This window comes from Pleurodeles waltl, chromosome 9, assembly GCF_031143425.1.
Source record: "Pleurodeles waltl isolate 20211129_DDA chromosome 9, aPleWal1.hap1.20221129, whole genome shotgun sequence".
NCBI classification, from domain to species: Eukaryota; Metazoa; Chordata; class Amphibia; order Caudata; family Salamandridae; genus Pleurodeles; species Pleurodeles waltl.
In genome coordinates, this window is record NC_090448.1 from 170,765,612 (window position 1) to 170,791,752 (window position 26,141).

General features: G+C 44.4%; 1 protein-coding gene across 1 annotated transcript in view; it reads left to right on the plus strand.

The window, feature by feature from the left end:
- Nucleotides 1-26,141, plus strand: part of LOC138259603 (cadherin-related family member 3-like) — a 522,653-nt gene that overhangs the window by 238,435 nt on the left and 258,077 nt on the right. Inside the window, exon 10 of the mRNA XM_069207439.1 lies at nucleotides 12,324-12,414. Within this exon, the coding sequence (XP_069063540.1) occupies nucleotides 12,324-12,414 (91 nt within the window). The remainder of the gene's footprint in view (nucleotides 1-12,323; nucleotides 12,415-26,141) is intronic.

Below are 26,141 nucleotides of genomic sequence, written 5' to 3' on the forward strand. Positions count from 1 at the left end.
AGACATCAAACCTTCACACAACACAATTTAAATTGACAGTATGACCTATATGGCCACACAAGGAAATATCCAGGCTGAAATAAGGGTAAAGGGTTTTATTACAAGCTCAGACTCAAAGACGTAGACAATTCTCTAACAAAAGTTATAAAGATACATAATCCCCATTGGTTGACCAAGGCAATGAAAAAGATTCAGACGAACTAACAGCAAAAGGACTAAACATTCAATAAAAGCAAAACAAAACATTAGAAGGAAGATCTGATGGCCGGAAAACATGTGCTGTTTAGTTCTTTTTAACATTAATGCAAATTGAAAGTCATCTAAGCTTAGCTAGCTAGGGCAAGGGAAGACCATACAGATTAGCAAGTCAAAAGTTAACATTTGCTTGGCTAAACACATGTGGACAAGAAGTAAAACAAAAAAGGACAAAAATAATTTGAAATAATGACATCTAGGGCAAAAGGTGACTAACCAAAGTATGCAAAAACTAAATAAAAAGGGAAGGAGTCAGCATGTCAGAAGCTTGATCCAGAGACTTCTTCTCTGGGTAGGGGGAGAATTTCCTAAGTCTCAGCAAAGCACTGTAAAACAAGTGTAAGGGTAGAGAGGTCTGTACCTGTCAGATTCCAAGTGGATCCCACAAGAAGTGTGGAATGAAGCAGACTGAGGGGCAGAATGGTTGTGATCCAACTGGGGAATGGTATATTAAAGTCCACAATGCAAGATGATTCTCTCATCCATCACTTCACATGACTCAGAGTGTGTAATTGTCCAATCACAGTCAATCATGCGACATGGAACTGCAATATCAGGAAACATTCCCACTGCTGACATGGAAAAGGCATCCATCTTAGCTCATCTGGGTTGAAACAAATGTAGGCACTTTACTTCCTGAACATACTGGCCTCAATGTTAATTCATCAGGCTCACTACATGTAAAACAATAGGACAACTATTTCCAAGCTAACATTTTCATGGGAACGAAGTCTGAAAAGAATGACAAAGCTTTTTTTCTCTTGCTAACGTGTCCTTTCTTTCAAAGTCAGAGGCCCAGCCAATCAATATGGCTGAACTAAAGCAAATGAAATTAACATGACACATTTATTTGTATCAAATAAGGCTTTTAACATTTAAATACTGAATTCAACATTAATAAGCTCTGTCAGTATTCATGTTACAGTACATTTTAAAACAAATTAACTGTCAATATATTGCACTAAGTGTGGAACCGAATGAAATCTTCGACTTTTGCATGTAACATTGAAAACATTTATCTTCCGAATTCTATTATTTTAGTGCAAAATATTAATTAACATAATAAAGGATCACATAGAATCAAATTATTTTGTTACACATAAAGTTTTAGGGTTATACCAACACACCTTATTTTAGTAACCATCAGGCAATGCACATTAATGTAGGCTTACAGTGCACCACTACTTTACAATGAATGAATCTATTAGTACTTTAATTAACAACATGCAAAGATTGTTGTGTAGATGATCACTGTGACGTCAAATGAAGCAATAACATTTCTCCTACATCACATATTTAAGTTTATAACACTAATATATAAATAGCGCAAAAGGAATTTTGGGGATTTTACCTAAATATTTTTGGGGGAAATAATGGAATGTTGCATTTCTAAGCACTTTTGGTTGTATGGAAAATATGTAAATTTGCCTGAATGTTGTACTTGAATAATGCTGCTGAAAAGTACATTTGTAAAACAAGCCTCACTTATTCTAATGGTAGAATAATTAAATGTGTTCCACAAACTTTTATAACGAACTTGATCCACCAAATTGTTGCAGCAGAAAAAATATGCATTTCTCAGGCACCGTTTGCCTACTATATATTTGAACAAGTTAAGATATGCTCTTCATTGCTGATAAAGTAACCATACACCAGGATGAAAATAACAGTTCAATCAAATGCCATCAACAGTGATTTAAGTTTTTGGCTCAGAAAGTATGCCCTGTGCTACAGTCACTGCTTAAATGAACATGCTCATCTTCATTTCTGACCCAGAGTAGATGTGCTTTCTGGTCATTGGCCCTGGACTGGATCTAGTTTGTTTTTTTCAGTTGCATCGATGAAGTCACAGTTCCTTGACTGATGTGCCTGAAATTTAGAAAACCACTTCATCTTCCTCTTCCACTTTGGATTAATATGTGGATGTTCATTGTTAGACCTGGAATGCTTGGCGTGGTTCCCCCTGATGTTTTGCCTTCTGACGTCCTGTTTTGTTAACTCTGTTTTTCTGGCTTTAGCATTCTGGGTACTGTACCATTGCTGATCAGTGCTAAAGTGCATGTGCTCTTTCCCTAAAAACATGGTGTCATTGGCTTATCCACAACTGACAACTTTAATTTACTTATAAGTCCTTAATAAAGTGCACTACATGTGCCCAAGGCCTGTAAATTAAAAGATACTAGTGGGTCTGCAGCACTGATTGTGCCACCCACATCAGTAGCCCCTTAAATCTGATTCAGGCATGCCAATGCAGTGCCTCTGTGTGCACTTTTTAACTGTCATGTCACCCTTGCAAGTTAACCCTCTTGCCAGGCCCAAACCTTCCTTTTTCAATACATATGTCACCCTCTAAGGTAGGTCCTGGACAGCCTCAAGGGCAGGGTGCAGCGCATTTAAAAAGTTGGACATTTGCTTTTATGTTTTACATGTCCAGATAGTGAGAAACTCTTGTTTTTCACTACTGCAAGGCCTATCTTTCCCATGGGTTAACACTGAGGTTGACATTACATTTTATAAGTGTATTTTCCAATTGGGACCAGATAGATATTTCGATCTGTGTGTCTATGGACTCACAGTTTATTATCATAACTGATGGTAAAGTTGGATTTTATGTCAGAAAATGGCACTTTTAGAAAGTTGGCATTTTCGTACTCAATCATTCTGTGCCTCTGCCGGTCTCTGAATACACGTCTAGGTAGGTGACAGGGAGCTAGGTGTGCCTGTTGGGTCATCCACATCCTGATGGGTCATTAATATCTTGATGGGTCATCCTGGGCAGGATGGACGGGAGGAGCTGATGCTTACATCTGAATAGGCTGGGTCGTGAGCCCTCACAAAGGGCTGCATAACACCCTGTGGTGAGTCTGGAGCCAGGGAAGGAAGAATAGGGACTTTGTGCACTTCAAAGGCCTCTTTTGGAAGCCCCCCCTACTTCAAAGGCACAACTGGGTATACGTACTGGACCCCAGAGACCACCAGATCAGTATTCTTCTGGACCAGAGGACATTCCGTCAGGAAGAAGGACTTCTGTGCTGCTAAAGGGACTCTCCTTCTGCTGGACTCCTGCTTTGCTGATGCTGCTCTACTGCCCTCCTTGCCTAGGAGTGATAAGGACTGGCCTGTATCTCAACATCCCCTGAACCAAAGTGAATTCAAGGCCCTGCTGGCTTGCCTCCTGTTCTGAAGTCTCAGGGGCATCAAAGACTTCATTCAACTCTGCTACAGCTGCTGGACTCTGCCAACTGTGAGCCGACCCTGCCAAATTGTGCTAATCCAGTCCTAGGCCCTTGGAAGTGGGTTCTACAGATATCTTCTACATAAATCCACTCATCATCACCACAGCGTCCCTCTGAATTACCGAATCTCTCCTTGACGCCAAGGCATCGCAGCTGCTGCTGAGGATGAAGACATTGCAGCACCAACTACGGAGCTTGGAATTGACGCATCGTCCTCAGCCCAGTACCTCACTCTCTCATCACCATCTATGGGGCTCGATGATGACACATCGCCTTCATCATAAAGGGCTTATGCCACACCTCAAGGACATCACACCAACAACCGTGTGGATCAGAACCAATGCATTGCCTTTGAATCGTCAACTCTGCTCCTTGCATCACATCCCCGATGTCGACCCAACCCTCCACACAAGGACAAGGTTGGTCCCTGTAGCTGGCCCACGCTCCATCACGGTCGGACTGAACCTTTGGATTTACCCCAGTCTAGCGTGATCAGATAGCCCTAGTTGGCTCTTTAAGATTCTAAGCACTACAATTGCAGAGATTGTTTAAAAAGTCATATCTTGACTTCTACCTATTGGATTTTTGTCATTTTGGTCTTGTTTTGTTAATTAAATTGAGCTCTATTTGTTAACATTGTATAGATTATATTTGTGTGGTGTTTTCACTTTTATATTGTTTTGAGTGTTGCACAAATACTTTGCACATTGCCCCCACAGTTAAGCCTGCCTGCTCTGTGCCAAGCTACCAGAGGGTGAGCACAGGTTAATTTATGGTGTGTAACTGACTTATCCTAACTAGTGTTGTAGTTCTTGCCTGGACAGGGTGCATACCTCTGCCAACCTGAAACCCAATTTCTAACATTCATGTTTACAGAAACCATGTACCAAAATTTCATTGACCATGCCCATATGATATATTGCCTAGCTAAATATTTATGTAGGAGTTGCTCGCCCAGAGAATACAAATGTCCTCAATGGTAGTGGCCCTGATAACATGGTAATTTCTGTTGCCAGTCCCTAGCAAATTCCATAAGAGTTACTTTGTTATAGTGACCCAGAATACATGACAATTTCTGTTACCAGTCCCTAAAAGATGCCAAAAGATTTACTTTGCGATTGTAACTCAAATTACATGACAATTTCTGTTATCAGTCCCTAGAAAATCCTGTAAGAATGACTTTGCCAGTCAAAGTTTAACATATGTTACTTTACCAAAGAACGTGACCTAATATTTCACCTACATTACAAACTTTGAGTAAATGTTAACATCAGCAATATTAGACCTGAAAAACTGAAATCTGTAGTTTCTTGCCCATAGAGCACCTCGTCATCAAAGTCAAATTTACTTGCCAAGAGATCACGCCACAGCAGTGTTATTGAGATTCAGAGAAAAAAGGATCTCCGGGGTTATTCTTTCATGGAACGACTCAAAGCCAAAGTTACTAAACTTGAGATAAAATCTATGAAGTAAAATGCCAATTTAATTTTAGTCAAAGGTGTCATTACAAAATAAGGCCAAACAATAAGGTTTATGCTATAATGCTATGCACATTAATTAATTTTAATTTAACATTTAACATTGTTAACATTTTTCAAGCTATGCATGACATTATACGGCACATTGTAAAAAAATGGAGTAGTGCTTGAGGTGATGTAGAGAACCCACCTCTAATAATAACCACAAAAAAAACATGCTTAACCCTCTTTTAGCTTGCCAGATAGCGGTTAGGCTTAGCTTAGAATAAATTGTAAAGTGTTTATGTAGCACTCAAAGAGTATTAAAGTGAAAACACACCCCAAGAAAAATCCCAGATCAATTTAGAAAAACGGAGAATATTTTAGTAAATAAAATGGCACTAAAGTGACAACCCTCCAATAGGTAGAACTTGAGATATAATTTTGTCACTTTGAATGGAAAAGCAACTTGTCATGTCCCTGTGGTTTTGCACAGGAGGCCAGCAAACTAGCCCTTGGGGTCAAATCAGGAACTCCTAGGTGCGGGTGACCATGCATGGCTCAACAGCAAGTCTGGCCTCTGAGGGTTAAAGGCTGCCTGCAGGCAACAAAGCAGTCCTTCCAGGAACAGCAGCAGTCTGGCAGAGTACATAGCAGGTTACAGCAGCAGGTAGTCCTTCGAGAGACCTTCCGCAGGTCCAGTAGTAAACTAAGAGCTCCAGGGTGACCATTCTCACAGAAGATGGGAGAACCTTCTAGGAAGGTTCTTTGAAGTTCTGGGAGTGTCTTGCTTTCCATGCTCAGGCTCCAAGCTGGCTGCAGTGACAATAGAGTCAGTAGGCCTACTATGAGGAGGCAGGACACAGCCTATTCAGGTGCAAGTGGGGCTGCACATTTGGCCAAGCTGGGAAAGTGACAACTTTCTAAATGTATAATTTTCCAAATAGTGATATAAAATCAGTCTTTAAAATAAGTTGGCTTTTAAATAACTATTAAAATGACCACTTGGATCATTTTTTCACATGCTCCCGAACCACAAGTAAGTATTATAAGTTACTATAATTTATCTCATTGTTTTGTTATCGGAGAGCCAGCCTTGCTAAAGTGAAAAATGACTTTCAAGGTTTTTCATGCCAGGACATGTAAAACAGTAAATATACATGTCCTGCATGTTAAATACTCTGCACCATGAATGTTACCAGTATGGGCACTTTAAGGAGGGGTATCATCTGTACTTGCGAAAATTAACCGTTCACTAGTGAGTCTTCCCAGGAATGTCCAGTGTAGTGTTGAGGGAGGAGTTTGCTCAGCTAGTTTTGGGGGGAGTGCAGAAGTATGGAGAGTCAACCTTACTACAATGAAAAATGGTATGGTTTTGAATTGCCGGGACCTATAAAACATTAAATATACACGTCTTGTTTTTTATCAAACAATTATGTTTATTATTAGTACCTCCATCATTAATAAGACCCAACATTATACCTACAACCCAACAGGATGGCTGCGTTCAAAAGCAGGAGGAGTTATGGTGATCTACATAGCGTACCACCTACAGCCCTGGGGCTGGCATCATAGAACAGGCAGGAAGTCCAGAAACATACAAAAACAACAAATACATCACATAAACCCCTTCCCTCCCCCCAGGTCTCCCATCATATGTACCATAAGGGCCAAAAACAGGGGCATATGGTTAAATTGTGCTGTAGACCCATTGGACATGGATGCCCTGGAACCGTAAGTATCCACATCAGTTGGGGCATCAGATATTAAGCAGAGCAATCGAAGGCAGGATCGACAAGTCAAATCCCTAAACTCAGGCAAGAGTAGGCAGATTAAAGGAACCCAGAATTCCGTGTATCGTGAATGGTCTAGGTCTGTTGCCAAGGTCAATTTCTCTATACCTCAGATAAACCATAGCCTATGCAATCAGGAGGTATGGTCAGGAGTATTGTCAGAGCAACAAAATAGAAAGTATTAGCAGTTAGGTAGCACCCAATGCTAGAGCAATTTGTCTGCCTCTGCGAGAGCACAAGGGAAAGGTCATGGGGTTTGGAAGACCCAGGATAGTATAGGCTGGGAACCTAGGAATACATCTGTCAAAGGCTAGGTCAGTATCATTTAAGACTTGTTCCCAGTATCGAGTGAGCTTTGGGCAATGCCATAGAAGATGTAGAAGGGTCCTTGTGCTGCCACAACCCTGGCAAATAGTCCTGTGATACAGAGGAAGCCCATTTCTGCAGTCTCACAGGGGTTAAGTACCAGTAGGAGACAATCTTGTAAGCAGATTCAGTGCTAGCTATGGAATATGTGGTGTGATGCACTCTGTAAAAGATACCTGCCTACTCTTAGTGGATAGAGTCCACCTGAGGTCTGCTTCCCACTTCAGTTGTCCTTTAGATTTGGGTGAAATCAGTTCCCTCCCCAACATGGCATGGAGTTCAGAAATCAGTTGCTTATAGACAGTCTTAATACGTATCCATCACTCAAAAGGAGTCATGGGCCGCCTTGCACCTGGTCGAGTCCCAGGGACAGTTGCCTAGTGGCAGAGTTGGAGATAGTGGACATAGCCCGAATCACCTAAGGAATAGTCAGCATTTAGCTGATTGAAGGGTATAATCCCCATGTTGTCAAAGAGAAACCCCAGCTGTTTAAACCCGCCCTCCTGCAATCTTGAGGCAAAGTCAGGGTAGGCCAAAATAGGAGCCAATGGAGAAGGGAAAGTCGTAAGGCTGGAATTAGATGTGACAGAGTCCAGACGCACATCATCGGACTCATCACCGGTGAGGAATAGAGGCCCCAAGCTCTATGGCGGCATGGAATCCAAACCTCCCTCCAGATATGAGAACCAGTGACAGATTGGTCCATGAATGTCCAGTGTTTCTCAGAAAGTGAGCAGTTCCACCCCACTAGACATCGGGTGCACCCTGTCCTAGGACTTTAGGGAATAATTTTTTGTTGACTTATGAGTATTAAAAAGGAAGGTGTAGGCCTGGCAAAAGGTTTATTTTGCCTGGTCAAAATGGTAGCTTGGAACTCCATACACAGGCTCCAAGGGCAGGTCTGGAAACATTTTTTATGGAGCTACTTTAGTGGGTGGCACAGTGAGTATTGCAGCCCACTAGAAGTATTTATGTACAGGTCCTGAGTAGATGTAGTACCTTTTACTAAGGACTTACAAGTAAACTAAAATATACCAATTAGGTGAATGCAATTTTACAATGTTTAGAATAGAGAGCAGTACAGGGCACAGAGTCTTGTGGTCAACTAAAATGGGTTCAGTGAAAGAAGACAAAAATCTGAGGGAATGCCACACAAAAGGTTGTCATTCCCCACAGACACCAATGATGTATTTTGTTTCATGATATTGTTCCTGTTGAATTTTGTGTAAAGATAGGAATACATGAGCTCTCTGTAGCAGTGATCTTCTCAGAGACCAAAGAGCCAGTTACTCCCCCATCAGTACCGACATGGAACTCAACAGCAAATAATCATATTTACTCTTCTCCTGATATATCCCATTTTTCTAATAATTTACCAATATGTCATGCAATAATTGACTAGGCATATCCAAAATAATGTAAACATATGGTTTGAAAACACAGGACAGCGTAGTGCTACTCACTATGAGACTGTGCTACCCACAGTGAGACAGTGCTGGCCTGTATGAAACAGTGTTTTCCAATATGACACAGTGCTTCTCAATATGAGATAGAACTCTTTGGAAGGTAATAGTGCTGCCCACTATCAACCATTTCTCAATACTTGGCAGGAAGTAACAGTTTAGACACATTGACATGCTGTACTCAAGGGAGAAAGAGTGAGAAGATTAGCTACAAAAAAAACTGAAGGTCCAACTAGGAAGGTAAAGTTAAACAATTTTCTGAGTACATGAGGCCTGCAGCATGGAGGGCTAAAGGGTATAGGCAGCGAGCTTTAACTATGGATGGTGTGAAGACTGCCTGCCAATGAAAGGTTTTAAGATGAGTAGTTATGGAAGAGCAACGAACTAATCCTACAGTATGCCATGCAGACACATTTTAGACTACTTGAAGAAGAGGAGACAGTTAGATAGAAAGCCCAAGGTACCGTGAATTTGTGTAGTCAAGATGGGACAGAATGGTTGTTTGTACCATAGTATTCCTATTGGAAAAAGGAAGAAGAAGGATAAGTTTAACGATCATGCAAAGACTGATAAAGCAACACATGGTCCATTACGTAAATTCCCACACACTTTAACATCAGCGCCACCCCTCTTTTCGTTCTGATGGATTCCAAGTTGTTAATTTTCTGACTTTTTACTCCTCCTTCCTTCTCACCACTTCTGGTGTAACCCTGGGCTCTCCAATGAGTTAGACACAGAGGGAATGTTTTATTAAGGGATCACAAGAGGAAAACCAAATCAGAATTACGGACGTGTTCTTGGAATAGACCCCTTTCACAAACAAAAGAACAGAAAAGCACTGCAGCAATTCAATAGAGGCTAAGCATGCATACAACAACACAATTAAGTATAAATAATAAACAATTGACTGATAAAATACAAAGAAGTACATTCATATAAAAACATGCAAACTCTTGGTAGATCGGAATTAAGGGGGTCATTCTGACCCTGGCGGCCGGTGACCGCCAGGGTCACCGACCACGGGAGCACCGCCAACAGGCTGGCGGTGCTCCCGAGGGCATTCTGACCGCTGCGGTTCAGCCGCGGCCAGAAAGGGTAAACCGGCGGTCTCCCGCCGGTTTACCACTGCCCTTGTGAATCCTCCATGGCTGCGGAGCGTGCTCCGCAGCCATGGGGATTCTGACACCCCCTACCGCCATCCTGTTCCTGGCCGGTCTCCCGCCAGGAACAGGATGGCGGTAGGGGGTGCCGCGGGGCCCCTGGGGGCCCCTGCAGTGCCCATGCCCATGGCATGGGCACTGCAGGGGCCCCCGTAAGAGGGCCCCGCAAAGTATTTCAGTGTCTGCTAAGCAGACACTGAAATACGCGACGGGTGCAACTGCACTCGTCGCACCCCTGCAACTACGCCGGCTCAATTCTGAGCCGGCGTCCTCGTTGCAGGGGCATTTCCTCTGGGCCGGCGGGCGCTCTTTTGGAGAGCGCCCACCGGCCCAGAGGAAATGTCTGAATGGCCGCCGCGGTCTTTTGACCGCGGTGCGGTCATTCAGCGGCGGTACCTTGGCGGACGGCCTCCGCCGTCCGCCAAGGTCAAAATGACCCCCTAAATCTCCTGAGACCAGGAAACCTTGCAACAGTAGACAAATATAGCAGAGAAGAAGTGATCAAATGCATGTAAACTTCCAGAAGTACAACAGGTAGAGAGAGACTTAGGGGCACAGACATTTCCATAGAAAAATACAATATGAAAATACAAATGTAACAGGCAGCATCAATGGCAGAAGGCTGTGCAACTTAAAGCACAGACACCAGAAAAAAAGACTGTTATCATATAGAATCATGTACAGAAAAAGGGCCAGTGTAAGATAAAACCACAAAATATAAAGGCAGAACTTGAAAAACAACAGTCACAAAGGAAATCACAATGACATCCAAGGACACACCACAGTACATCCAGGCAGTCACATGGAGCAATCAACAACACAACCACATGTGAGGATGAAAGCAGCAGTGTGACAATACAATATATCATAACGTTAAAAGAGAGATTATAACAAATGTGACTCCCTACCATAAAGTGCCACCCCCATAGAAAGAAGCCAACGTACTGCATTCAAGCCCCAGGTGGAAGAGGTGTCTGGAGTCACTGGGTAAAGTTCTTGTCATGCAAAAGAATTCTAAGAAAAAAAATGCTGCATCTTCTAATTAATGCAGTGGGGAACAATGGTCAGATCCTAATCTGAACAATCCCTACAAGAAATGCTGAGATACACAAAAACATCAAAGACTCACACTGTGCACATATTAAGTTTAAAGGTAATTTTTGGGAAAAAGCGCCTTATTTTCAAATTGGTGTGCCAGTAGCTCTATAAACCTCTAACAGTTGTGTTGAAAGGCTAGAAAAACCAGGTACTACAGTGTATGGTCAATACATTCACAAATAATGCAATTTAACTGAAATTCCTTGGGGACTGTTAATCATCAATCACATAATGAAGGAACCTCAGAAAGCTACAATTGACAAGTATCCACATCAAAAGAAAAGGCCACCACCTGCTAAATGTCACACAGATTAAATAAAATATACCTCGGCTCAATCCCCAGTAACCTGACACAAAGCAGTCAGTCGTAAATTAAAGGCAATGTGTAGAGTATTTTGCCAGTGCATACACTGTAGAACAAGTCACACAAAACACAATAAATCGCACAACCAATTTTAAAAGAGAAAACATTTAGGAGCCAAATAAGACTAAAACAAGAGAAATCCAATTAGGGGTACCAGAGATGTGATTTTATTCATTTTTGTTTTAGAAAAAATGGTGCCAAGGACAGCTGATCACCAACAATATTCAAGAGTTGTGGAAGACTGGAACCTAGGTGTGATTTGAAGCTGCTTGTGGTGGAGCCATGGTTCAATACACCAAGTGGATTTGTCCCAGTGAAAGTCTGGGAGTCTATAAGTTTGAAAAAGTTTGTAAGTCCTGATTCAGAAAGGGACTTTGGTAGTTTTTTTAGACAAAACCTTTGAAATGTCTTATTAGTTTCAGTGCAGAATGGAGGTTTGTCAGGTTTTGAGAAGAAATCTCCTCTCCCCATGGGCTGCAGCTAAAATTGTAGTTGCTCCTGTAGAACCAAAGGCCATATACTTGAAGCAGGTTAGCCCAGAGATTTCTTTCTGAACATTTCCAGTGCAGAATCAGACTCCGATAAATGTCATGGGAGGAAAAATACGTGCCAGTCCTCCAAATGAGTGCGGTGGGCCCCACCCACAACCACTTTAAAATTATAGTCTCCACAATTCTGTATAGTTTAGCAAATATATCTCAGAGACTTTTTCATCCAGAAGAAAACAACGTAATAGTTCAATTAGAGGCTGTTATCCATGATACAGGGAGAATCAGAAATGTTATTGTTTCTCAGAGCTCTTTTCTTGGCTGAGCCAATGACATTTAATTTTCTCTCCCACTATCCTGAATGAATTACTTTTACCTCTCCTCTCTAATCCTTTTCCTTTCCATCTCTTTTGTTGTTTCATTCTATGTTGAGTGAATTTCAGTTATTTACTTACACATTTTAATTCACAATTCTTGTATAGTTATCTTTAAAAAGCTTCACCACAAACCTGAAGCAATCACTGTCTGTTAAAACTGTCCATTCTATAAAGGATTTATGTGCTTGACACTCTGCCTATGTACTAGTGTGTTAATGTCTGAAAACTTTAAATGCTCATGTTTTGTATTTGTGTGTGCTTTGTAGGTAAAGAAAGCTTTGACTTATGACTCAGATCTGGATACAACATATGAAATAATGGTTTCAGTGTCTGATGAAAGAGCACCACCACACACAGGTACAGCATGCATACTTCAAATAATCAGATTGTTATATAGATTTATAGCCTGCCTTAGCAGGCTATGCTCACCATTAAAGGCACACTTTAGCATTAAAGGCCGGAGCCGCAGGCATGAGCCTTTAACATGGGAATAGGCCTTTAATGGACGCTATAGTCCTCTACTGCAGGCTATAAGGCTAATAGAACATTCAACCCCATGAAAGCAGAATGTTCTATTTAAAAACAAAGGCCTCTTGAAGCCTGAGGCGGTTGAAGGCCCCCACAGCTCCCAAGCCTTTGTTTTACAGCTGTTGCTGTGAATGGTCAACAGTTAGCCACCACATGCAGGGCCATGGCTAATAAGTGTTGACCATTAACATCAATAGGTGTGAAAGGAGGCCGAGTCTGTTTATTAGGACATTGTAATTTTGAGAGCGGATGGCCTCTACTATTTTATTTAGGCCACTGCTATTCAATTCTCTTCAATGGGCCTCTCATCATTTCAGTGTTCTAATACAGCCTTATTACCAGCTGTAGCGGGCTATACCAGCCAATAAAGGCCCACTCCAGCATTCGGCTCGGGCCTTTAATAAGGGAAGAGACTTTAATGCCTGTATAGCCCAGCTACGGAGGCTCATAAGGCCATTAGAACATTTGGCCACTAGAGGGCAGAATGTTCTAATTAAAAAAATCCCCCGGGCTCTGTGAGGCCTTTGTTCCCATGACCAGCTGTGAACAACAACATTGGAATGTTGGAGCTCCGGGCTTCTACAGGCCATTAGAGTCCTGGATCACTCCATTGTTTTCAATGGAGCTCCCAACATTCAATCTTCTATTGAATTGAAATTTAGAACACTCAAATGGTCAAATCTCCACTGCTGACAATGGACTGGCAGCAAGCCAAAAATGTAGTATAAGTAAGTGTAAGTAAGCATAACTTCCCAGTCCTGTAAGTACTAACAGTACCTGTCCATTCCATGCTCAAAGTTAATGGAAAGTTGCTCCTGTTTAATGCTGGACAACTCCTGCCTCCTTTCCCAGTACACTGGTTAAATAAAGGCCCCTGTGGAGTGAGATGATGATGGTCTCTGTGTTAGTGGATTTGAGATGAGACATTGCTATCAGCAGTATCACAGCACTGGTCCTCCTGATCTGTTGGCTCCATGTATTACAGTTGACCACTTAATCCTTTTGGCATGCCTTTCAGAATTCAGAATTATTGGTATGCCAGCAATGTGCTCTCAGTCATTTTAGGTCAACCACAGTAGACAATCACTTGGCCCCTTTTTCCTTCACTCTTTCTTTCTATCCATAGTGGGATCCTCCATGCTTCCATTCTGCACTTCTTTGTACTCAACACAAACTTGAAGCATTTTGGTTGCCTCATCCATCTTCATTACCTGAGGTAGTTTATGCCACTAGTAAAGGGATATGGTCATGACCCCGCACTTACAGTGGTTATAGAGTTTAGATCCAATGATGGAAATCATTTTGTGTTACATGTGCTTTGTGGATTTCAAACCTTTTAGTTTCCACTAGGAAGTCATATCAACTTAAGGATATTGTGCACAGTGCCTCCAGAATCTATGGCACACAATCTAATTTTAAAAGGTTAGGTTAGTGCACAGTGTTTGATTTTGACAATTGTGCTCTATCTGTCTGTCTATCTATCTATCTATCTATCTATCTATCTATCTATCTATCTATCTATCTATCTATCTATCCCTCTGTCTGTCTCTCTATCTTTCTGTTTGTCTGTAGGTCTGTCTTATGTAGTAAATCAAGTTGGGATTCTCCTTGTCCTCAATGATATTAACATCACAGATTCTCACTAGTAGTGGAGGGCTATTATGCCAATCATCATGAATGTTTGTCCACTTCCTGACTGGCCCTTGGGTGTCTTTGTGTACTGAAAGATCTTGGAATGAGGTCTGTCTCATCATTCAACACTTAGGCCCTCATTACGACCCTGGCGGATGGCGGTAAAATGGAGGAAAGTACTGCCAACAGGCTGGCGGTACTTTTCCCCACAATATGACATTGACGGTTTGGCTCAAGCCAAACTGCCAATATACCACTCCACTCCGTCCGCCACAGCGGTGATGGCCACCGGGCTGGAGACTTCAGTCTCCAGCCAGGCTGCCATCACTAGGCTGCCCGCGGGATAATGACCCCGCCTACCGCCATGGTTTTGTGGCATCCTTAGCGCCACGAAAGCCATGGTGGTAGGCACTATCAGTGACAGGGAATTCTTTCCCTGTCACTGATAGGGATCTTCCTCACTTCCCTCCCCAGATTCTACCCCCAGCCCACTCCAGACCCACCCCTCAACACACACACACCTTCATGCACCATCACACACACTCATACCCACATGCACCCAGGCATGCATACATCCATTCACACACACACATCCAAACACAAAGACATACGTACAAGCACACACGCATTCACACAACACACAATACACGCACTCACACATCCACACATGCACACACATACCACACACAAAGCACACCCGCATTCACACACACACAAACATACACACACCCCCACACACACACACACACACAACAGCCCCCACCCCCTCCCCTGTTGGAGCACCCAACTTAACTCATTTCAGGGGGTCCTCCAGCAGGCGCTGTTGCCAGTAGCAGCGTCCACCAGTAGAACACCGCCAGGCCGTATCAAGGGTCATGATACGGTCTGCGGTAGTCTACTGGTGTGGTGCTGCTGCTGGCAGCAGCGCCACCTTACCACCATCTGCCGCCATGACCGCAGCTGGAATTCCGCCATCCTTCTGGTCATAATGTGGCGGACGACTGGTAGCCGTGGCTATAGTCTTTTGGTGGCCGTTGCTGTGGCGGTAGGTGGTTTTTGCCACCTCTGTCATAAGGACGGCCATAATATGTTAGTAGTTGGGTGTTACAGTTTCATTCTTCTCTCACAAGACTGAGGTTGCCTCTAACGCAGTGTCAGACCAGAGTCTTTGTTGCACTAGTGGTCACGTCAAGGTGCTTAGGCAAATAATTTTGCTGGTGCTACCTGAATCTGTGCATCCCTGTCACAATTAGCTTTTCTGGAACCCCAAGGTCAAAAGTATTGCACTCACATGTACAAAAAACAATCCCGCAGCACACCTTCAACAACTGAGTTTCCCTTCGGGGCAGCTATCTGACTTAGCAATAATGCAAGGGTGGCACAATCCTGTTCCATCTTGCAGACATTTGTCAGTTTAGTACTTTTGTCTAAGATACAAGCTAGGGCCCCCTTTCTTACCGCTTAACCCTCTTGGCTTTGATGAAGGAAAATATGCGGTATTTACAGAGGGAGTTTTGAAGGCAAGAGTCATGTGCCTTCTGCCCTGTCTTGAACTTTAAAGATTCCGTCTGCCATTCTAAAACATTAGGCCACCGTTGCTATTGACTAGTGGTCTGTGACCTACTCACCACAGCAACCCCTTTAGATTCAAGCAATTCATTTCCTAGGCTATACAACATGAACAGTTTACGGCAATTGGGATAAAGTTGCTCATGTTCACTCCTTCAAACCCTATTATGACTAAGTACTCTCCTGAAAGATATATTCCAGATCACATAAATATATGCTTTCCATTATGGCAGACTAGCAACAGTATCTCAAAACGCTGATACATTCAGGTATTGTGTTATTTCCATGTACATGGATCAGTATACCCAGATAAGTCTAATAATCCTCGTAATAGGGAGGTGCATTCCACCCCCTTCTGCCCAAACTGGGCTCTCACCTATCTTAAATTCCGGACTTGCTGCATTACATTGTTAGGGACTCCCTTCATGGGTGGGGTCTCCACTCTTGCAGGTGAGGTATGGTTATTCCATCAACTCTTTCTACCAATGAAGGGTCCTTTTCAAATATGTGAACTCCCCTTCTATGGCTGGCCATCTTGAACATTCCCACTGACCATGCACTTTTGCTGACTTTGTGGCTTTTCTCAAAGATGCCATATCTGCTTTTTGATGGGACTGGATGAGAGAAGTTCAAATAGATGTTACCTCATGTGCATTAGGCTGGTATTTCATGCTAACATACATATCAGTTGCCTGTATCTGCTTTCAAGGATCGTTATGGCTGGAATCCATAGGGGCCCTATTACATTGGAGTGCACCCGAAACACCGTCTTCTTCTGCCACTTGGGCAATTTGATATTATAAAAAGGTCCACAAATATCTCTGCGGCCCCTTCTACGATATGAATCACAATGGTTCACATTTTGCAGCAGTGCAATAAATATGGAGCTTTTTCTTCTTTGCATGGGGGTATAGCTTCAATCAAACTTTGTTTGCACTTGTGCCATATTTCAATTGTCGGCACAAAGCCAAACAAAATGTTAAGAGCATAACTGATTGAGCGGGTCATAGAGGTGATCCTCCAATGGAGGAAGACATGGGGTCAGAGGGACTCAATGTATGAGCCTGCAGAGACATACCTTCCCCCTTCCTGAATCAGATGCAGTCTACCTACACCGAGAGAGGGAGCTTTGGTTTCAAACCACAGCCATATCTTTCAGCAATGTTCTGTCCTCAGTGCATGCCTGAATTATCAAATTCTCACCTGCAGTGCGAACAGCACATATGTTTGTGTAATCAGGTGTACTGCCTGGTATGCTATCAGCTTACCAAATTAAGGGTGCACAAAAGTGCAAACAGGATTATTGTGTCCGATTTGTTATTAGTAGGTATGGGTGGAATGTTTCATTCCATCCATGGAACTGTTCACATTTTGGTTCTGACTAAATTCACCACGTTGTAGCAGAATTTGTCTCCGACAAGGCTGCAGATAATGTGAGCTGGCAAGTGCAAGCGAGATTTGGCATCCCCTAGCTCTTTTTTTTAAAATCTGTTTATTAAGCAAGATATAGAAACTGTCAGTGCAATACAGCTGTTTCAAAGGAGTATGCAGCTTCTTAGCTCATACAATAAGAAGCTTTTAATGATGTGCATCAAGTAGAATAAGAGAGCAAAAAAGTAACCAAGAAGAAACAAGAAGAGAAGAAAAAAAATGAGAAAAGGAACTATACATTATATAACTGTGACCACTCTGGTTATATCTTTTTGCATATGTGCATAATGGCGTTTGAACATTAGGATTGTCGTTGGGTTGCCTGGGGGGGTGAAGGTGCACAGTTGATGTGGGTACAGGTTTTAAATAAAGGTGCATGTTCTTGCGTGGGCATGGCATATGCATGTTCGTTTGGGGGAGTTTATGGCCATGTTGTCTTGATGAATCTAGCTAGTTCTTTAGGTTATGTGACCATTGAATGTTCTATTGTGGGTGCTTATTAGTGAAGGAAATGTAGGGAGTTATGAGGGCAAACATGTCGTCTCTAGTTTCTATTTTAACCACAAAGCAGTCCCATATTTTGATTCCTTCCTGTGGCTGGCCCGTCTGTAGTACTTGTTTCAGTGTATGGGCTTCTGCTTGTGTACGGTTATATAGGTCGCGCAGCCAGGTTATGTAAGGAGGAGTTTGGGACGCCTTCCAATGTATAGCGATCAGGCGTTTGTACGCTACAAACGCCAGATCGATGAATTTGTGTTGGTGTTTATCACCTTTGGTGCGGTGGTGGATTCCTAGGAGACATGATTCTGGGGAGGGGGTGAGTGCATGATCAGCAATTTCTGAGGTAGTTTCTGTGATTTTCGGCCAGCTTGCATTTATTGAGGAGCATTCCCAGACCATGTGGTAGAAATTGGCAGTGGATGCTGCACATCTAGGACATTCCGATTTGGCACTGGGGTAAATTCTGTTGATGCGTGCTGGGGATAAATACGTCTGATGAATATAATTAAATTGAGTGTATCTCAGTCTGGTGTTTCGTGATACCGTTTTGACCGTGGCCAGAATGATTTCCCATGTTTTTTGGGAGATTGGATCAGCTAGTGCGGTGTCCCATCGAGATTTAGCTGGTGTTAGGTCTACACGGGCATTTGCTGTTAGGTCTTTGTATATCCTTCAAATAGTACCCTTAGTGTTGCCTATTGTCAGGAGAGTTGTGAGAAACCCGGATTCATCGGGTTCGTTATTACTATTGCCCCATAGGTCACGTATCAGTTTGGTGATGGCCCCATACATTAAAAAAGCTCCGGTGTGCATTACTCCCAACTCCGCCAGTTCTGCAAAACTTTTCATGTGGGAGTCAGAGTATAGATCGCCCACATTTAGGGTTGCAGTTTCCCGTATATCATGGTGTAGTGCTAAATTCTGTATTTTCGGGATCTGTGATAGGGGTATTGTAGGTGAATATGGGGGAAGGTTGGACTTGCCCTGAACATATCTTTTTTTCCAGCAAAATTTAGCAGCTTCCAATATTGGGGATCTATTGGGTGGAGAGGGAGCGCCCGCTAACAATGTTGTTAATATCATTTGCAATGTTGTGTATCCCTTCATTGCTATGCTTTCTGGGGACGTTGGGTTGTTAAACCATGAAGCGATCCACTGTAGTTGGGCGGCTGCATAATACAGTTCCAGGTTTGGCATACCCAAACCACCTTCCGCTTGTGAGTGTTGTGCAATAGCCAGTGATACCCTTCGTCTATCTCTGCCCCATAGCAATTCAGTTAGCAGGGAATGCAGTTTATGGAAGAATGTACGTGGTAATGTCAGCGGGAGGGCTGTGAAATAGTACAGGAAAAGCGGTAGGAGTAGCATTTTAGCTATTGCGGTACGGCCCATGGGGGATAGTGGGAGCGATATCCAGAATGTCAGGGAGCTCCGGGTGGATCTAAGTAGACGGTCTAGATTACCCTCCTTTAGGTCTTTCATAGAGTGATAGATCTGTACGCCTAAATACTTAAAGGTAGAAGCAGCCCAGGGTAGCTGATATTGGGGTAAACTGCTGTGCTGTTGATTTGTTATGGGTGTTAGGGGAAAGATACATGATTTGGACCAATTTATGTGTAGTGCCGAAACCCGTGCAAAGCTATCTAGTATTAGCATTATTTCTGTGATAGATGTTGTGTGTTGGCGTAGGTAGATTAGGGCATCGTCAGTGTATAGTGACACAATATGATGCTGGTCCGCCTCTAGTATGCCCCATTTGTGAGAGTCTTTACGAAGTCTAATTGCCAGTGGTTCCATTGCAATAGCAAATAATAGGGGGGACAGTGGGTAGCCTTGCCGGGTGCCTCTGCCTATTGGGATTTCTTTGGATATAATTTGACCTGTTTTGACTCTTGCTATGGGCTTGTGGTATAACGTCCTAATCCAGTTTATGAAGCCGCGCTGGAATTCGAATGCTTCTAATGTACGGTAGAGATACTTCCAGCTGAGTGTGTCAAAAGCTTTTTCTATGTCTAGGGACACAGCTACTGCTTCCGTCCCGTTAGTGCCATGCATTAAGCGAATCAGTCTTCTAATATTTAAGAAGGTGCTTCTACCTGGTATGAACCCTGATTGATCTGAGTGTATTAGCTGCGACAGGTAAGGGAGAAGTCTATTTGCCAGGATTCTCCCTAGGAGTTTACAATCAGAGTTAATAAGCCATAGGGGTCTGTATGACCTGACGTCTAAGGGATCACTGCCTGGTTTTGGGAGCACGGCTATTAGTGCTTCTCGCATGGAATCTGGAAGTTGCTTTCTGTTGTGTGCTTCATTAAACACCTCAAGAAGGGGTTGTAATAAATGGTTAGGGTATGATTTATAGTATTTTACTGGCAATCCGTCAGGGCCTGGGGCCTTGTTGCTTGCCATTTGCGAAAGAGCAGTTCGTAGCTCTTCTATTGTGATGGGGCCGTCTAGCATTTCTGAGTTGCTTATTATGTGTGGGTTTTGGGGAATCAATGTTAATAGTGTAGAAAGCTGTTGTTTAGGAGGGGGATTAGAGGTTTGATAAAGAGTGCAATAGTACGTATGGAAGGCTGTGTTAATTTCGACTTGGGTGTTGACGACTGTGTGAAGTTTAATCGCTCCTATGGGTGCTGTCTGTATTGGTTGACGGACCAACCAAGCTAATAATTTTCCTGATCTGTCGCCCTCTGCGTGCTTTCTCGCCTGTAGGTGTCTGTAATCATGTTTGCATAGTCTAGTGTCTGTTTCTTTATAGTTTGCTCTGAGATCACTCAGTGTTTGCAGTGTGGATGGATTTATTGAGAGCTCGACCTCCGCCTTTCTAATTCCTGTAGTTCTTTAGTGAGCACTTTTCTGACTCCTGCTGTGGCCGCTAAACAGTGGCCACGGGTCACAGCTTTATGGGCATCCCATTCAGTAGCGCGTGTTGAGGCGGTGTCTTTGTTTACCGTAAAATAATTTGATAAGCATTTGGATAACTCTGCGTTGAAGGGGGGGTCTGTGAGGGCTTCTGATTGTAAGCGCCAAGTTGGAATACGGGCATGTGTGCGTCCCCATGTTATTGTGACATGCAGTGAATTGTGATCCGAAATGGTGCGAGCTAGGTATTCTGATTTATTTATTTTATGAATTATGGCAGGCGTTGCGAATAGCATGTCTATTCTTGTGTGTATTTTATGTACTGATGACTAATAAGAGTATTCGCGATGCGTGGGATGTTCCGCCCTCCATGTTTCTTTCAAGCCATTATTTGCAGCCCATTCTACTAGGTCGGCAGTTGTGCGCCTGGCTGGTGCAGTGATCAGTGGGGGAATTGATCGATCCATGTGTATGTCTAACACCGAGTTAAAATCCCCACCCCATATACTAGGCTCAAATGGGTCTCTGAGTTTGCTGTTGTTGAGTGTCCATAAAAATGCGTGTTGGCCTGTGTTCGGGGTGTACAGAGCAACTATTGCTAATGGTTGACCATCTAGTTCCCCCTCCAGTATCACATACCTTCCGTTTGGGTCAATCTGCGTGCAGGATACTACAAACGGGACCCCTCGGGCGTAGGATGAAAAAATTGTGCCATATATTTGGCCCGCCATTTTGCGCGCAGGTTTTCTAGTAAGGCCCCGTTGAGGTGAGTCTCTTGCAGCAAGGCTATGTGTATCCGGTGTCATGAAAAGATACGCATACATTTGTTGCCGTTTACGTATAACTGCCATGCCCCTGATGTTCCATGTGATTATTTTATATTGTGGAGTGTTTAAGTTGTGTTGGTGTGCCATGGTATGTGTGTTGTTTTGCTAAGTTAGGGGGCTGTATTGTCTGTGTGTTGCGCTCTACCCAGCATTTCCAATTGTGCTTTATAATTAGGATATTACCGATTTTAGCAACGAGTACAATATTTGTGTTGTATGATTGTTTACCACGCCTATTGCTACAATCATGGGTTACGATATGTGCCTTGAGTGAATCACATCTAATAAAGTTTAAAACAACAACTATATATAACTGTAACTGTGCATACAACACGGCTGAAATAAAGCCTGTGTCTGCCTTCTTAAAGAATCTGTCCATATGGAGTGGGGGGCGCTATGGACAAATGTATCCGAGTTGTCGAGCTTCTCGGTCCGTTCTGCTCCCTGTACTGGTGCGTCCCTTCGGGCACCTCTGGCGGCTGCGGGTCCAGGCCTGGCAATTCTCCGCTTCCTTGCTAGTCATCAGGCTACGTGGGTTTTTTACACTGTGAGGAAAACTGCTCCTGACTGTAAAGCTATTTTGGACTTTCCTGTTTAGCAAATATCATCTGCCGTGCGCGGGGTCAGGCTAGGGCCGCGGTTGGAGTCTGTGGAATCATATTGTGTTTCGAGGTCTGGCTCACCTTCGTTTTGGATGGACTGGGACGTTGGGGATGTGTTGATGAAGCGTGTTGTGGCCTGTAATAATGAAGAGCGTTCTGCTTGGGATTGTTCAGGTGAAGGTTTAACATCCTGTTTCCTTTGTGGCTTGCGCCTAGACTTAGGTGATGACCATTTTTCGGCTGTGTTTCCCAAATTCGTTTGATCTGCCAGGCCTTTAGCGTGTAACCAAGTCCAGGCGTCCTCAGGAGTATTGAAAAAGAGAGTGCGATTGTCACTTTGGATACGCAATTTTGCAGGAAACAGAAGGGCATATTTTATGTTATGTTCACGCAGTCTTTCCTTGACCTTAAAAAAGGAGTTGCGTTTCTTCTGCACTTCCACAGTGAAATCTGGGTAGGCCATGATCTCTGCATTTTCGAAGCTTACAGGGCCTGATTTACGGAACAGTTGCAGGATAAGGTCTCTATCACGGAAGTTAAGGAGTCTTGCAATAAGCGGATGGGGCTGGGCCCCTGGAGGGGGTGTTCTTCCAGGCACTCTATGTTCTCTTTCCATTGAGAACATTTTTGGAATATAATTTTGTAGTATTGTGTTCGTTAGCCATTGTTCAATAAATAGTTCTGCGCTGGGTTCTTCTGCCCGTTCTGGAAATCCCACGAATCGGACATTGTTCTGGCGTGATCTGCCTTCGGCTTCCTCGGCTCTGCGCTTTAGGACTTCAACTTCCGTTGTTACTGTCATTAGTTGTTGCCGAAGGTCATTTATCGAAGGCGTTAACCGTGCCGTTTCTTTTTCGATTGTTGTTACTCTTTCCGCCAATGCTTTTTCGTCTGTGCGTAGAAGGTTAACATCTTCTGTGATCGCTCCAATTTTTGCCTCCAATGTAGATTTGGTATCTAGGATGGCTTGTAGTATTTTCTCGAATTGCGTAGTGTGCGACTGTAGGGTTGTCTCAAGCTTCTGGAGTGCCTGGTGTGTGACTGAGGACTCCGGCGGTGGAGTAGGCTTGTTTGATTCCATGTTGCTTGGTGGCGCTCGTGGGGTCTTTGGTTTGCCCATTAAGGGAGCGAGTATAGTTTGATTCGTTGCTAGTGAATTGGCGCAGCACTTATAGGTCGGTCCGAGAGCAGTATTGATCAAATCGGTCGATGTTTTTCTAGTTCCGTTATGTTCAGGTTTTTACTTCAGCAATGATGATCTGGCCTGTCCCTCGTAGAGTTTTTGGTACTGTTGAATGTTGCACACACGGTGTACTTTTATTCTGTATTGAACGGTAGTTGTTGGAAGCTGCCTGATGTGGGCAGCCGCAGTACGCTGTATGGTGCCCTAGTGGAGAGCCTGTTGCTGTGGGACAGTTGGTGCGTCTTCTAGGCACTTGTGTGGTGTCTGATATTAGTTATGTGGCCCTGGGGTCCAATCAGTGCCGCCGAAAGTGCTTGCAGTTGTATTCTACTAGGTGTAAATTATTTACAGGCGTTGAATATTTGATGCGTAGCTTACTGTGACAGCCGCGGTGCGTTATGCAGTGTCCTTACAGGCACCGCGCTGTTGCGGGATAGTTATTCTAGTCACCTGTGGGGTGTCTGATGCTCCTTGGGGGGCCCTGCGGCCCAGTCAATGCCGCCGATAGGGCACGCAGTTATGGTACGCAGAGTGAAGAACGTTTGCAAGCGTTTAATATTTGATGCGTAGCTCTGGCCTCTCTTGCCCGCCTCTATGTCCGCGCTACGTCACTGGTACCAACTATGGGTCGGGTGCTCCGCTTGCTAGGCCAGGGCCCGCATGTATTGGGCGGTTGGGGACAGGTCCGCCATCCCAGGCCGCCACGGCCTGTCCGAGAGGCCTCCGAGGTCTCTCCTCGCCGGGTTCTCTCACCTGTCGCCTCTGCCTCCCCGCCAGATCCCTTAGCCCGCACGTGGGTTCTGTCCTCGTTTCAGCTCCACCTCCGTCCGGGGCGCTGGGGCTACGGAGTCTGGCTCCTCGTGTGGCCACGCTGCCCGTCTTAGCGATTGGCCACCACGCCTGTCTCCGCTATCGCGACACCGCTTCTCAGGGGCATCCAGGGTGCGTTTCAGAGCCTATCCCTTGTAGAATTTTTGATGCTTTTGAATGTTGTGCACACGGTGTACTTTTATTTTGTAGCAGGCAGTGGTTATTGGAGTACGCTGTATGGTGCCTTAACGGACAGCCCGTTGCTGAGCGACCAATAGTGCGTCTTCTAAGCACTTGTTTGGTGTCTGATATACGTTGTGGGGCCCTGGGGTCCGTTCAGTGCCGCTGGAGGGGCTCGCCGTTGTGCTCCACGAGGTGTAGGTTATTTACAAGCGTTGAATATTTGATGTGAAGCTTGATGTGAACAACCACGGTGCATTATGTGGTGTCTTTACAGACACCGCACTGTTGCGGGATAATTGCTGCGTCTTCTAGTCACCTGTGTGGTGTCTGATGCGCCTTGGGGAGCCCTGCGGCCCGGTCAGTGCCGCCGATAGGGCACGCAGTTATGGTACTCAGAGTGAAGAATTTTTACAAGCGTTAAATATTTGATGCGTAGCTCGGGCTTCTCTTACCTGCCTCTATGTTCGCACTACGCTAACCGTGGGCTGGATGCGCCTCTCACTAGGCCAGGCCCCGTGTGCATTGGCTGGTCGGGGACAGGTCCGCCATCTAAGGCCGCCATGGCCTGTCCGGGAGGCCTCCGAGGTCTCTCCTCGCCATCTCCGGGAGCTCTCACCTGTCTCTCAGATCTCGTGCTGCCGCTTCTGCCTCCTCGCTAGCTCCTTTAGCCCGCACGCGGGTTCTGTTCCCGTTTCAGCTCAACCTCTGTCCGGGGCGCTGGGGCCACGTAGTCCGGGTCCTCGCGTAGCCACGCTGCCCGTCTTAGCGATTGGCCATCGCACCTGTCTCCGCAGTCACAATACTGCTTCTCAGTGGCATCCAAGGTGTGTTTCAGGGCCGCCGGAAGGTACCGGTGGCAGCACGTTCGGCGCCTACTGTGTTTAAGCACCGCAGGCGTCTTTTGAAGGATTTTTATTCGGGCCGAGAGTGGAGCTGTGTTTTATGCGACCGCTCTGGCCGCCATGTTGGCCACGCCTGAGGCATCCCCTAGCTCAATTTCCTAACACAGGCGGTCGTGAGTGGACACAGTCAGAGGGCTGCTACTCGAGTAGATTTGCTGCCACTCAAGTAGATTTTCTACTCAAACAGCTGCAACATCAACTCAAATGGCCGTTTGCTCTTGAGGAAAGCCTGCTGCTGTTGCACTGATTTTCAGCACTGCTTGTGCTACTGGTGTTAAATTGCAGCATAAGCAGCATATTTTCCAGCCTTTGGTAGAACTCCACAGAATCTTGCAGAGTTTTCATGTAACTCTGCATGAAATTCTGCCAGTTCTGCCCACCCCTAGTAATCTGTTCACAGGTTCTGATGTAATTTAGCAAATGTGTTACACTACATGCTGTGTGTTGTCACAATATTAAACTATTCTTTAAGGGCCATATTTATACTTTTTGACGCAAAACTGCGCGCCGCAGTTTTGCGTCAAAAAATTTACCGACGGCTAATGCCATTTCGTAGCGCCGTGCGGGCGTCAAATTTATACTTTGACGCACGGCGGCGCAATCAACAGGTGGGAATCATTTTTTTTGACGCACATCGCGGCGTCAAGTCGTAAAGGAAAACAATGTTAATGCGGCGGAAATGACTGTGGGTCGATTTACGACACCGCAACCTGGATATGCACCGTTTTTTGACGCAATAGCGTAAAAAAAAAACGCAAACACTGCAAGTGCACCAGAGGAGAGTCAAAATGGATCCCAGATGCCAGGACGATCCATACAAGAACCAGGACATTTATAGAAAGAAAAGAAAGTGTCGCTTCAGTGCAGAGGAGCAGGAAATCCTGGTTAAAGAGGGAACACCAGCACCAACTGTTTGTCACCTCAAAGTTGCCAATCAGTAGGAAAGAGGCCATATGGCAACAAATTCTTGACAAGATTAACAGTGTGGCTGCAGTACGCAGGACAGTCACTGAGTGTAAGAAACGCTGGCATGACTGCAAACGCAGGACAA